The 13083-nt window shown below is 56.6% G+C and overlaps 2 protein-coding genes across 3 annotated transcripts in view; one reads left to right on the top strand and one right to left on the bottom strand.

The window, feature by feature from the left end:
- FLACC1 (flagellum associated containing coiled-coil domains 1) overlaps positions 1-13083 on the bottom strand; it is a 245081-nt gene that overhangs the window by 26273 nt on the left and 205725 nt on the right. The gene's annotated exons all lie outside the window — the stretch shown is intronic.
- The window catches only part of CASP8 (caspase 8), a 127863-nt gene that overhangs the window by 103668 nt on the left and 11112 nt on the right, over positions 1-13083 (top strand). For both annotated transcript variants that reach the window (XM_069226069.1, XM_069226070.1), the window contains one exon: positions 1549-1687. In XM_069226069.1, coding sequence (XP_069082170.1) covers positions 1549-1687 — 139 coding nt within the window. The remainder of the gene's footprint in view (positions 1-1548; positions 1688-13083) is intronic.

Below are 13083 nucleotides of genomic sequence, written 5' to 3'. Positions count from 1 at the left end.
TTTTTACTAGAAGATATTTGGAACCTTTTTTAATATCTTGGAATCTTAGGAACTGTACCAGGGCTTTGTTTATATCCAGTAACTCCCGGACGAAGAGACGTGTCAATGTGTTAACTATTTCCTTTGTTTCACTGTGAGATCACATAGTACTATGATCCTGAATTCAGTGTTTTACTTACTTACAATGATAATTAGTTTATTTTACATTTCTGAACTAGGCTTTTATACTGTGTAAAGAATGCCTATTTTAACATTGTATTATTTATGTATATGTCCATAATTATGTATTTGTGAATGTATGTGTATCTGTACTTTTATGGTCGAAAAAGGAATCGAAAAAGGTTTTGTAGCTACCTAGGTCCGAGATAACCAATGACAAGTGCAACAAGAGCAAAAGAAGATTTATCAAAGCCAGTATGTCTGGCCTTGGCAAGCAGATGCAATTGTTAATTTTATTTTGTCATCTAAAGCAGACAACACAAACAAACAAAAAGGAAACATGCAGTGCCTAAACGCAGTGGCCATATGCTTGCAATAATTAAAAAATATAATAACTATAGTATAATTATTCATAAACTAGTGCTGCTGCCTCCTAGCTGTCAGGAGTACAATGAACAAGCATAGAAACTACTCTTCATTTTAATTCACATCAGAGGAAAATATGATTCTTGTTGGTGCAAAGAAAAGGTATTATTGGTTTTGAATTAATAGAACTGAGGACATAATTTTAAAAAATAAGGATGACTGAAAATAAAATAAGAAGTGGAATAGAATGAAAACAGCATATGCAAAGTAAAGTATTGCCCCACCAGTCCCAGCACGGTAAAGATCTACTTTCTAGGTGAATTTGAACATTTGATCTTGCAAAATGCCATCACTCCCAGTGCAAGAGAGCCAATGGTTGAAGGGGGGCGAACCATTGCTCTAGATATTGACATGCCGATAGACCCCTACACCTTTCACAAATCTGAATTACAAGGTATGTTCCTGTAGGTTTCTTGATTGAGGGTGTCTGGAACTCCCAAGCTAGGCAACCGTTTTGCTATCTGCTGTTTACCACCCCCAAACTTGCTTCATGTCCTCATTTCTAATGCCAAACCAGACAAGATTCAGTTTGTCTTCTGTGTCACATTTTGATTTTCCCCTTTCTAAATTCAGTGCTATTTTATGTTTTTGATAACTGATCCGTTTCTTCATTCATCCACTGACAACCTGTAGACAGTGCTTTAAATGGAAAAATAGAAGTGCGGGTACTCTCTACTAGAGTACCTGCTTGTTTCTGAGAAGTGCTGGTACTCTCCAATTAAAAGTATTACGTTTTTCTTGAGATATGCCGGGACTCTCCCTCTCAAAATAAAAAAGTGCCGGTACTCAGTACCGGAGAGTTCCGGCCCATTTAAAGCACTGCCTGTAGACAGTTTTAATATTTCTAAAGAGCCGCCATTGAAAACCATTAACCTAGCCTTCTTTGGGTCTGAGGTGCTTTAATCATTGGTACTCTTGGTGTCGTTGTTCTTGTGTCACATTCTCCTTTGGTCACTGTTGCAGGTGGACCTGGTTTACAAAATGAGCAGTCGCCCACGTGGAGTTTGCCTTATACTCAACAACTATGACTTTGCCAAGGCAAGAGCAGAGGTGCACAAGCTGCGAAATTTAAGAGACAGGCACGGGACGGCTGCGGATGCAGGTAGGTAACTTACCTTTTAGAGTTATTTACACAGCACAGACCGAACCCAGGGGTCTCAGAAAGGTATGCTGCAGTCCGCACAGGTTACAAAGGTATGGGTAGTACTTTACAAAAGCAAACAGAAGAGGGGAAACACATTTACAAAAAGGCATTAGCACAACGTTTAGAAAAGACCGAAAGTACCAGGGTCGCACTGGCAATTCTGCCACTATGCATTTTCCCAGTGGGCAATAGGCAAAGGCTCTGCATTTAAAGCAGAATGGGCTGCCATGACCCAACAGTGACCCAAGGCCATCTTCTAGCTGTGGCCTGCTGTAGTGTGCGGTTGGTTCGAACATTTTAGCCAGGGCAGAGTTTGGCTTCCAGTGGAACTAGGATCAGTACTAAAGGATCTGGTGCTATGACGGAAAAAAACAAGAGGTCAAATCAAATCAAATAATTTTTTTTTTATAAAGCGCGCTACTCACCCGTGAGGGTCTCAAGGCTCTTGGGGTGGGGGGGCAGGAGGGTCACTGTCCAAACAACCATGATTTGAGGTTCTTTCTGAAGAGCAGGAGGTCTTTGGTTTTGCGGAGGTTGGTGGGGAGGGAGTTCCAGGTTTTGGGGGCGAGGTAGGAGAAGGACCTGCCTCCTGTGGTGGTGCGTTGGATGCGGGGGACTGTGGCTAGGGCGAGGTTGGCTGATCGGAGGTTGCGGGTGGGAGTGTGAAAGTTCACTCATTCGTTGAGGTATGTCGGGCCACTGGATGAGGATCTTGAATGTGATACTCTTGTTTATGGGGAGCTAGTGAAGGGTTTGGAGGTGTGGTGAGATTCGTTCGTGGCGGGGGAGGCCAAGGACGAGGTGCGCGGCTGTGTTCTGGATTCTATGGAGTTTGCGTGTGGGTTTGAGTGTGGTGCCGGCGTAGAGGGCGTTACCGTAGTCTAGTCTGCTGCTGATGAGTGCATGGGTGACTGTCTTCCTGGTCTCTGGGGGAATCCATTTGAAGGATTGTTTTAGAGGGCGGAGTGTGAGGAAGCAGGAGGAGGTAAGAGCATTGATTTGCTGTGTCATGGAGAGGGAGGGGTCCAGGATGATGCTGAGGTTGCATGTGTGGTTTGCGGGGGTGGGTGCGGGTCCTAGGGCGGTGGGCCACCAGGAGTCGTCCCATATGGTTTTGTTGGGGCCGAAGATGATGATCTCGGTTTTGTTGGAGTTAAGCTTGAGGTGGTTAGTTGTCATCCAGTTGGCAGGGTCGAGGAGAGCTGCGTGTAGGTTGGTTTTGGCGGTGGTGGGGTTGCGGGTGAGGGAGAGGATGAGTTGGGTGTCATCTGCGTAGGAGAGGATAGTGATTCCGTGTGATCGGAGGATGTTGGCTAGGGGGATCATGTAAGGATGTGGGGCTGAGAGAGGACCCTTGGGGGACTCCGCAGATGATCTTGGTGGTGGTGGAGTGGAAAGGTGGGAGGTGGACTCTCTGGGTCAGGTCAGTGAGGAAGGAGGTGAGCCAGTCCAAGGCTTTGTGTTAAATTCCTATGTTGTGTAGGCATGTGCGGAGTGTGTGGTGGCAGACAATGTCAAAGGCTGCGGAGAGGTCTAGGAGGATGAGTGCGACGGTCTCACCTTTGTCGACTTTGGTCCTAATGTCGTCAGTGCATGCGATGAGGGCGGTTTCTGTGCTGTGGTTCTTGCTGAACCCGGATTGTGAGGGGTCAAGAGTGTTGTTTTCCTCGAGGTAGTGGGATAGGCAGGTGTTGAAAAGTTTCTCGGTGACCTTGGCGGGGAAGGGGAGGAGGGAGATGGGGTGATAGTTGGAGAGGATCTCTGGGTCGGCTTTGTTTTTTTTTAGGAAAGCAGTGATTTCCGCGTGCTTCCAGGGGTCTGGGTAAGTGGCGGAGTCGAAGGAGAAGTTGATTATGTCGTGGAGTATGGGGGCGATGGTTGGGCTGGCTTTGTTGTAGATGCGATGTGGGCAGAGGTCGGAGGGGGATCCGGAGCGGATGGAGTTCATTGTTTTTTCGGTTTCTTCGTGTGTGGTGGGGGCTCAGGTGGTGAGTGTGGTGGGGAGGATCATGAGTGGGGGTTGAGTTGGGTGAGTGAGGGGTGTGTGTGGTGGGTGTGTGTGGTATGAAGCTGTTGTGGATGTCCAGGATTTTGTGGTGGAAGTGGTTGGAGAGGGCGTCACATAAGGGCTGTGTGTGTGAAGGGTCTATGTTGCTGGCTTTGGGTTTGGCTAGTTCATTAATGATGGTGAAGAGTTCTTTGCTGTTTTGAGAGTTGTTGTCAAGGCGTGTCTTGTAGTGGTCTCCTTTGGTGGTGCGTATGAGTTGGTGATGGGTGCGAATGGTGGCTTTGAGGGTGGAGAAGTTGGTTGTAGAGGGTTCTTGTCGCCATTTATTTTCTCCGCTTGGCGGCATTTGCGCTTGGAGTTCGGGGGTGAACCATGGGGCGTTCTTGATGTTGCGGGTGGCGATGTGCTTTCTGAGGGGGGCTAGTGTGTCTGCCAGGTGGTGATCCATTTTGAGAGGTTGTGGGCTCCTGTGTTGGGGTAGTTGGTGTGAGGGGGGGGTTTGTGAGCCAGTTGGGTGTTCAGGCATTCTGTGGGGATCTTGTCCCACATGCGGTAGGGTGTGGTGTGTTGATGGTGGTGTGTGGGGGATTTGGCGAAGGAGAAGTGGACGCAGTGGTGGTCAGTCCAGAAGAGTTCGGTGGTGTGGGTGTAGGCTATGTGTTGGCTTGAGGTGAAAATTGTGTTGAGCGTGTGTCCTGCTGAGTGGGTGGGTGCGTTGGCCAGTTGTTTGAGTCTGAGGTTGGTGAGGTTGTCTATGAGGGATGTAGAGTTGTGGTCTTGTAGGTTCTCCAAGTGAAAGTTGAAATCACTGAGGAGGATGTAGTCTGTGGAGATGAGGGCGTGCGAGCTGATGGTGTTGGCGATGGTGTCGCAGAAGGGACGTGGTCCTGGTGGTCTGTAGATTAGTGTACCTCTGAGGGTGGCGTTGTTGTTAATGTGGATTAGGAAATGCATGTGTTCTGTGTTGTCAATAGTGTCTTGGGAGCTGGTGGTGACTTTGATGGTGTCCCTGTGTTGGATGGCAATGCTACCCCCTGGCCTGTTGAGGCGGTCTTTGCGTTGGAGTTTTTATCCCTTGGGGGTGGCGATGGCTATGTCGGGTTCTGAGGAGGGGTTGGTCCAGGTTTCCGTGAGGAAGGCGATGTCGGTGATTGTGATGTGATGAGGTCCCAGAGTTCTATGGCATGTTTGTGAAGGGAGCGGGTGTTGAGGAGCAGTTGAGGCGGTTGTGGTGGGTGGTGTTGGTGTGGTGCATGAGGGTGTTGGTGCGGGGTGTGTTCTGGTTGTGGGGTGGTGTGCTGCGGGGCTGGTTGGTGGGGGCAGTTCAGGTGTGTGTTGCATTGGGGGTGTTGTGTGAGTTGTCAGGGGGGTCGCTGTGGTTGGTGTGTGGTGGGGGGAAGAGGAGCAGGAAAAATGACAGGTGTGGCAAGTAAAAGGGCCAAGAGTGTGTGTGGGGCTCGAAAGGGTGCAGGTGGGGCGAGGGCCTGGGTTGAGTGAGTGGAGGATGAGGGGGGAGTAGTCTTGTCTGCGAGGGCCAGGGAGACTGGTGCTGGGCGCGGTCTTGGCACGGACGGGCGCAGACGGGCTTGAAGGTGCGCCAGTGGCGCATCCACGCCGCGCCTGCCATAAATGGGGGGGGAGGGAGTGGCAGCTGGGAGGAGGGAGGGCTGGACGAATGGGAAGGCTGGGGGGGAGTGGCCACAGGGGACGCAGCAGCTGGGGAAGCTGGAGTGGAACAAAGGGAACGGAACGGTGAGGTGGGGGGCGGGAGGAGCCGCAGGGGACGCGGCAGCTGGGGAAGCTGGAGTGGAACAAAGGGAACGGAACGGTGAGGAGGTGGCACTGGGCGGCGGAGTGGGGAGCGACCTGCAGGCTAAAGCAGGGTCAAGGGTTGCTCCTCGTTACCGCGCCGCGGCTGCCATAAATGGGGGGGAGGGAGGGAGTGGCAGCTGGGAGGAGGTGGGGGCTGGACGAATGGGAAGGCTGGGGGGGGAGGGGCCGCAGGGGATGCAGCGGCTGGGGAAGCTGGAGTGGAAACAAAGGGAACGGAATGGTGAGGTGGAGGTGGGAGGGGCTGCAGGGACGCAGCGGCTGGGGAAGCTGGAGTGGAACAAAGGGAACGGAACAGTGAGGAGGTGGAGCTGGGCGATGGAGCGGGGAACGACCTGCCTGCTAAAGCAGGGTCAAGGGTTGCTCCTTGTTACCGCGCCACGGCTGCCATAAATGGGGAGGAGAGAGGGAGTGGCAGCTGGGAGGAGGGAGGGCTGGACGAATGGAAAGGCTGGGGGGAAGGGGCCGCAGGGGACGCAGCAGCTGGGGAAGCTGGAGTGGAAACAAAGGGAACGGAACGGTGAGGTGGACCGGGGAGGCGGGAGGGGCCGCAGGGGACGCAGGGGCTGGGGAAGCTGGAGTGGAACAAAGGGAACGGAACGGTGAGGTGGAGGGGGGTCGGGAGGGGCCACAGGGGACACATCGGCTGGGTAAGCTGGAGTGGAACAAAGGGAACGGAACGGTGAGAAGGTGGCGCTGGGCGGCAGAGCTGGGAGCGACCTGCAGGCTAAAGCAGGGTCAAGGGTTGCTCCTCTTTACCGCGCCACGGCTGCCATAAATGGGGGGAGGGAGGGAGTGGCAGCTGGGAGGAGGGAGGGCTGGACGAATGGGAAGGCTGGGGGGGGAGGGGCCGCAGCGGCTGGGGAAGCTGGAGTGGAAACAAAGGGAACGGAATGGTGAGGTGGAGGGGGGAGGTGGGAGGGGCCGCAGCGGCTGGGGATGCTGGAGTGGAACAAAGGGAACCGAACGGTGAGGTGGGGGGGGGTGGCAGCTGGGAGGAGGGAGGGCTGGACGAATGGGAAGGCTGGGGGGGGAGGGGCCGCAGCGGCTGGGGAAGCTGGAGTGGAAACAAAGGGAACGGAATGGTGAGGTGGAGGGGGGAGGTGGGAGGGGCCGCAGCGGAACAAAGGGAACCGAACGGTGAGGTGGAGGGGGTGGGAGGGCCCGCAGGGGACGCAGCGGCTGGGGAAAGCTGGAGTGGAAACAAAGGGAACGGAACGGTGAGGTGGAGGGGGGTGGCGGGAGGGGACGCAGGGGACGCAGCGGCTGGGGAAGCTGGAGTGGAAACAAAGGGAACGGAACGGTGAGGTAGAGGGGGGAGGCGGGAGGGGCCGCAGGGGACGCAGCGGCTGGGGAAGCTGGAGTGGAAACAAAGGGAACGGAACGGTGAGGTGTAGGGGGGAGGCGGGAGGGGCCGCAGGGGACGCAGCGGCTGGGGAAGCTGGAGTGGAACAAAGGGAATGGAACGGTGAGGTGGAGGAGGGGGCCGCAGGGGACGCAGCGGCTGGGGAAGCTGGAGTGGAACAAAGGGAACGGAACGGTGAGGTGGAGGAGGGGGCGGGAGGGGCCGCAGGGGACTTAGCGGCTGGGGAAGCTGGAGTGAAACAAAGGGAACGGAAAGGAGGTGGCGCTGGGCGGCGGAGCGGGGAGCGACCTGCCTGCTAAAGCAGTGTCAAGGGTTGCTCCTCGTTACCGCGCCGCGGCTGTCATAAAGGGGGGGAGTGGCAGGTGGGAGGAGGGAGGGCTGGGCGAATGGGAAGGCTGGGGGGGGAGGGGCCGCAGGGGACGCAGTGGCTAGGGAAGCTGGAGTGGAAACAAAGGGAACAGAACGGTAAGATGGAGGGGGGAGGCGGGAGAGGCTGCAGGGGACGCAGCGGCTGGGGAAGCTGGAGTGGAACAAAGGGAACGGAACGGTGGGGTGGAGGAGGGGCAGGAGGGGCCGCAGGGGATGCAGCGGCTGGGGAAGCTGGAGTGGAACAAAGGGAACGGAACAGTGAGGAGGTGGAGCTGGGCGTCAGAGCGGGGAGCGACCTGCCTGCTAAAGCAGGGTCAAGGGTTGCTCCTCGTTACCACGCCACGGCTGCCATAAATGGGGGGGAGAGAGGGAGTGGCAGCTGGTAGGAGGGAGGGCTGGACGAATGGAAAGGCTGGGGGGAAGGGGCAGCAGGGGACGCAGCAGCTGGGGAAGCTGGAGTGGAAACAGAGGGAACGGAACGGTGAGGTGGACGGGGGAGGCGGGAGGGGCCGCAGCGGCTGGGGAGGCTGGAGTGGAACAAAGGGAACGGAACAGTGAGGAGGTGGAGCTGGGCGTCAGAGCGGGGAGCGATCTGCCTGCTAAAGCAGGGTCAAGGGTTGCTCCTCGTTACCATGCCACGGCTGCCATAAATGAGGGGGAGAGAGGGAGTGGCAGCTGGTAGGAGGGAGGGCTGGACGAATGGAAAGGCTGGGGGGAAGGGGCAGCAGGGGACGCAGCAGCTGGGGAAGCTGGAGTGGAAACAGAGGGAACGGAACGGTGAGGTGGACGGGGGAGGCGGGAGGGGCCGCAGGGGCTGGGGAAGCTGGAGTGGAACAAAGGGAACGGTGAGGTGGAGGGGGGCGGGAGGGGACGCAGGGGACGCAGCGGCTGGGGAAGCTGGAGTGGAACAAAGGGAACGGAACAGTGAGGAGGTGGAGCTGGGCGTCAGAGCGGGGAGCGACCTGCCTGCTAAAGCAGGGTCAAGGGTTGCTCCTCGTTACCACGCCACGGCTGCCATAAATGGGGGGGGAGAGAGGGAGTGGCAGCTGGTAGGAGGGAGGGCTGGACGAATGGAAAGGCTGGGGGGAAGGGGCAGCAGGGGACGCAGCAGCTGGGGAAGCTGGAGTGGAAACAGAGGGAACGGAACGGTGAGGTGGACGGGGGAGGCGGGAGGGGCCGCAGGGGCTGGAGAAGCTGGAGTGGAACAAAGGGAACGGAACGGTGAGGTGGAGGGGGGCGGGAGGGGCTGCAGAGGACGCATCGGCTGGGGAAGCTGGAGAGGAACAAAGGGAACGGAACGGTGAGGTGGAGGAGGGTGGGGGGAGACGGGAGGGGCCGCCGGGGCCGCAGCGGCTGGGGAACCTGGAGTGGAACAAAGGGAACGGAACAGTGAGGTGGAGGGGGGGGCGGGAGGGGACGCAGCGGCTGGGGCAGCTAGAGTGGAAACAAAGGGAACGGAACGGTGAGGTGGATGGAGGAGGTGGGAGGGGCTGTAGGGGACGCAGCGGCTGTGGAAGCTGGAGTGGAAACAAAGGGAACAGAACAGTGAGGTGGAGGGGGGGTGGGAGGGGCCGAAGGGGACGCAGCGGCTGGGGAAGCTGGAGTGGAAACAAAGGGAACGGTGAGGTGGAGGGGGGAGGCGGGAGGGGCTGCAGGGGCGCAGCGGCTGGAGAAGCTGGAGTGGAAACAAAGGGAACGGAACGGTGAGGTAGAGGGGGGAGGCGGGAGGGGCCGCAGGGGACGCAGCGGCTGGGGAAGCTGGAGTGGAAACAAAGGGAACGGAACGGTGAGGTGTAGGGGGGAGGCGGGAGGGGCCGCAGGGGACGCAGCGGCTGGGGAAGCTGGAGTGGAACAAAGGGAATGGAACGGTGAGGTGGAGGAGGGGGCCGCAGGGGACGCAGCGGCTGGGGAAGCTGGAGTGGAACAAAGGGAACGGAACGGTGAGGTGGAGGAGGGGGCGGGAGGGGCCGCAGGGGACTTAGCGGCTGGGGAAGCTGGAGTGAAACAAAGGGAACGGAAAGGAGGTGGCACTGGGCGGCGGAGCGGGGAGCGACCTGCCTGCTAAAGCAGTGTCAAGGGTTGCTCCTCGTTACCGCGCCGCGGCTGCCATAAAGGGGGGGAGTGGCAGGTGGGAGGAGGGAGGGCTGGGCGAATGGGAAGGCTGGGGGGGGAGGGGCCGCAGGGGACGCAGTGGCTAGGGAAGCTGGAGTGGAAACAAAGGGAACAGAACGGTAAGATGGAGGGGGGAGGCGGGAGAGGCTGCAGGGGACGCAGCGGCTGGGGAAGCTGGAGTGGAACAAAGGGAACGGAACGGTGGGGTGGAGGAGGGGCAGGAGGGGCCGCAGGGGATGCAGCGGCTGGGGAAGCTGGAGTGGAACAAAGGGAACGGAACAGTGAGGAGGTGGAGCTGGGCGTCAGAGCGGGGAGCGACCTGCCTGCTAAAGCAGGGTCAAGGGTTGCTCCTCGTTACCACGCCACGGCTGCCATAAATGGGGGGGAGAGAGGGAGTGGCAGCTGGTAGGAGGGAGGGCTGGACGAATGGAAAGGCTGGGGGGAAGGGGCAGCAGGGGACGCAGCAGCTGGGGAAGCTGGAGTGGAAACAGAGGGAACGGAACGGTGAGGTGGACGGGGGAGGCGGGAGGGGCCGCAGCGGCTGGGGAGGCTGGAGTGGAACAAAGGGAACGGAACAGTGAGGAGGTGGAGCTGGGCGATGGAGCGGGGAGCGATCTGCCTGCTAAAGCAGGGTCAAGGGTTGCTCCTCGTTACCATGCCACGGCTGCCATAAATGAGGGGGAGAGAGGGAGTGGCAGCTGGTAGGAGGGAGGGCTGGACGAATGGAAAGGCTGGGGGGAAGGGGCAGCAGGGGACGCAGCAGCTGGGGAAGCTGGAGTGGAAACAGAGGGAACGGAACGGTGAGGTGGACGGGGGAGGCGGGAGGGGCCGCAGGGGCTGGGGAAGCTGGAGTGGAACAAAGGGAACGGTGAGGTGGAGGGGGGCGGGAGGGGACGCAGGGGACGCAGCGGCTGGGGAAGCTGGAGTGGAACAAAGGGAACGGAACAGTGAGGAGGTGGAGCTGGGCGTCAGAGCGGGGAGCGACCTGCCTGCTAAAGCAGGGTCAAGGGTTGCTCCTCGTTACCACGCCACGGCTGCCATAAATGGGGGGGGAGAGAGGGAGTGGCAGCTGGTAGGAGGGAGGGCTGGACGAATGGAAAGGCTGGGGGGAAGGGGCAGCAGGGGACGCAGCAGCTGGGGAAGCTGGAGTGGAAACAGAGGGAACGGAACGGTGAGGTGGACGGGGGAGGCGGGAGGGGCCGCAGGGGCTGGAGAAGCTGGAGTGGAACAAAGGGAACGGAACGGTGAGGTGGAGGGGGGCGGGAGGGGCTGCAGAGGACGCATCGGCTGGGGAAGCTGGAGAGGAACAAAGGGAACGGAACGGTGAGGTGGAGGAGGGTGGGGGGAGACGGGAGGGGCCGCCGGGGCCGCAGCGGCTGGGGAACCTGGAGTGGAACAAAGGGAACGGAACAGTGAGGTGGAGGGGGGGGGCGGGAGGGGACGCAGCGGCTGGGGCAGCTAGAGTGGAAACAAAGGGAACGGAACGGTGAGGTGGATGGAGGAGGTGGGAGGGGCTGTAGGGGACGCAGCGGCTGTGGAAGCTGGAGTGGAAACAAAGGGAACAGAACAGTGAGGTGGAGGGGGGGTGGGAGGGGCCGAAGGGGACGCAGCGGCTGGGGAAGCTGGAGTGGAAACAAAGGGAACGGTGAGGTGGAGGGGGGAGGCGGGAGGGGCTGCAGGGGCGCAGCGGCTGGAGAAGCTGGAGTGGAAACAAAGGGAACGGTGAGGTGGAGGGGGAGGCGGGAGGGACCGCAGGGGATGCAGCGGATGGGGAAGCTGGAGTGGAACAAAGGGAACGGAGCGGTGAGGTGGAGGGGAGCGGGAGGGGCCGCAGGGGACGCAGCGGCTGGGGAAGCTGGAGTGGAAACAAAGGGAACGAAACTGTGAGGTGGAGGGGGGGCAGGAGGGGCCGCAGCAGCTGGGGAAGCAGGAGTGGAACTAAGGGACGGAACGGTGAGGAGGTGGCGCTGGGCGGCGGAGCAGGGAGCGACCTGCCTGCTAAAGCGTAAGGAAAAGCGTTTACGGAAGAGCAAGGGTGCAGCATTTTCAGTAGCGCAAGGCCATAGGTGGAATTGCTCAAACAACCAAGAAGTTGTGGTGCTGAGCTGAGGGGTACATCAAAGATGAATTTTCCAGGAAGGCCGCAGCTGTTTTAACTTCTCAGGGCGTAATTATGTGGTTCACGATCAAACAATGCCAAGGCCAGACTAACTAGTAAGTTAGGTCGTTGTAAAGGGATGCTACAGTGGGTCCTGGATTTGTGCAGTTTGCTAATTTCATTTTGACATGGCATCCACAGTTATTCTTTTATTTATTTTATTCTGTATTGTTAACTTACAGTGGGCTTAAGGCCCACCCAGTGCTTACCATTGTTTGGCTTCATTGTCTCTTATATGTCTTTGCTTCTTTTTCATTAGGGTTTTTCTTTCTCTTCTCGTGTTTGTCTGTCCCCTGGAGCATAGTCTAATTTCTGTGTCCTTTTTTAAGCATTACTTTCTTTCTTTTTGTTTAAGCACTCTAGAGACTACATGCATTTTCCAGCTGTTTCCCTAGTGTGCTTCGCTTTTCGTCTGTGCTGCTCTCTCTTGCGCATGCGGTTTTCCCCCACCCCTGATGTGATGTGCTTGCCTCATGTGCTCCCTGCCCACATTGCACTCTCACCCACGTACTTCTCCCAGCTCCCCATTGCTCTCTCTCTCTGAGTTCCACACTGCTGTACTTCTAGCATGATTGCCCTCACCGGCGCCCTGCATGTTATTTCCCCCCATCCCGCAACACCCTCCATGTCGCTTTCGTGTACCCCACCCATGTTGCGTCCCCAATTGACTTTGCCTCATGTTGCTTCGATACACCCAGTTGTATTGTTTTCCCTTATACTTTCCCAAAAAACATAAATGCTTACACCTGTATCTTCCTTTCTTTTCTGATCCAAGTTGGATCTTTTTCTTATTTAGCCATGCTGCACAGCATCGGGGATGCTGTACAGCTTGGCTAAAAGGTATTGGCCAAGCCAAAAGGTTCTATAGGTGAGACCTATTGGTTTTGCCAAGGCTAGTGTACATTTGCTGTGCCATTGATATAGTTAATACTTTTTTTTTAAACGTTCCTACTTTTGGAGATATGAACCACTTGCCCTTCTACAGAGGTAAACTTTATTGAAATTAGATAGCAGTTCAGTTTGAGACTTTGCAACCCTTCCATCTGGGCATACTCGGTACAATTGCTTTATCCCATATGTTTCTATTTTTTTTTGTTAGAACACATTTTTACAAGGATCAGCTACTGAACTGACGTGGGTAACGATCCAACAAAATGAGAGGGGTAGCTGAAATGACATCACATACGCCTTCGCTCTTGAGACCATCACATGCTTGACCCCCTGCCCCACACATTGCCCCTCAAACAGAGTCCCATGTATAGCTGAGGGGTTACAGTAAGGATGAAAGTTACAAAACATTAACACTGCTCCTAAAGCTCTTGGTTACAACATTATTTTCATCAGCACCGAGGAAACTGTAGCGAAGGCTATGCTTAGGGTAGTAAAGGGCAAACCAGCTGGAACATCTGCTACCATTGGCTATCCCTATTTAATGTCCAATACTATTTAACTTATTGAAGCCCAGTTGTGAAAGCTCTGTTCCATAGTTAAGTGAGCTGATGCAAGGGTCC

Source organism: Pleurodeles waltl, chromosome 3_1 (genome assembly GCF_031143425.1).
Source record: "Pleurodeles waltl isolate 20211129_DDA chromosome 3_1, aPleWal1.hap1.20221129, whole genome shotgun sequence".
NCBI classification, from domain to species: Eukaryota; Metazoa; Chordata; class Amphibia; order Caudata; family Salamandridae; genus Pleurodeles; species Pleurodeles waltl.
Note: the sequence above shows the minus strand (reverse complement) of the source record. Positions and strands in the feature narration are given on the sequence as shown.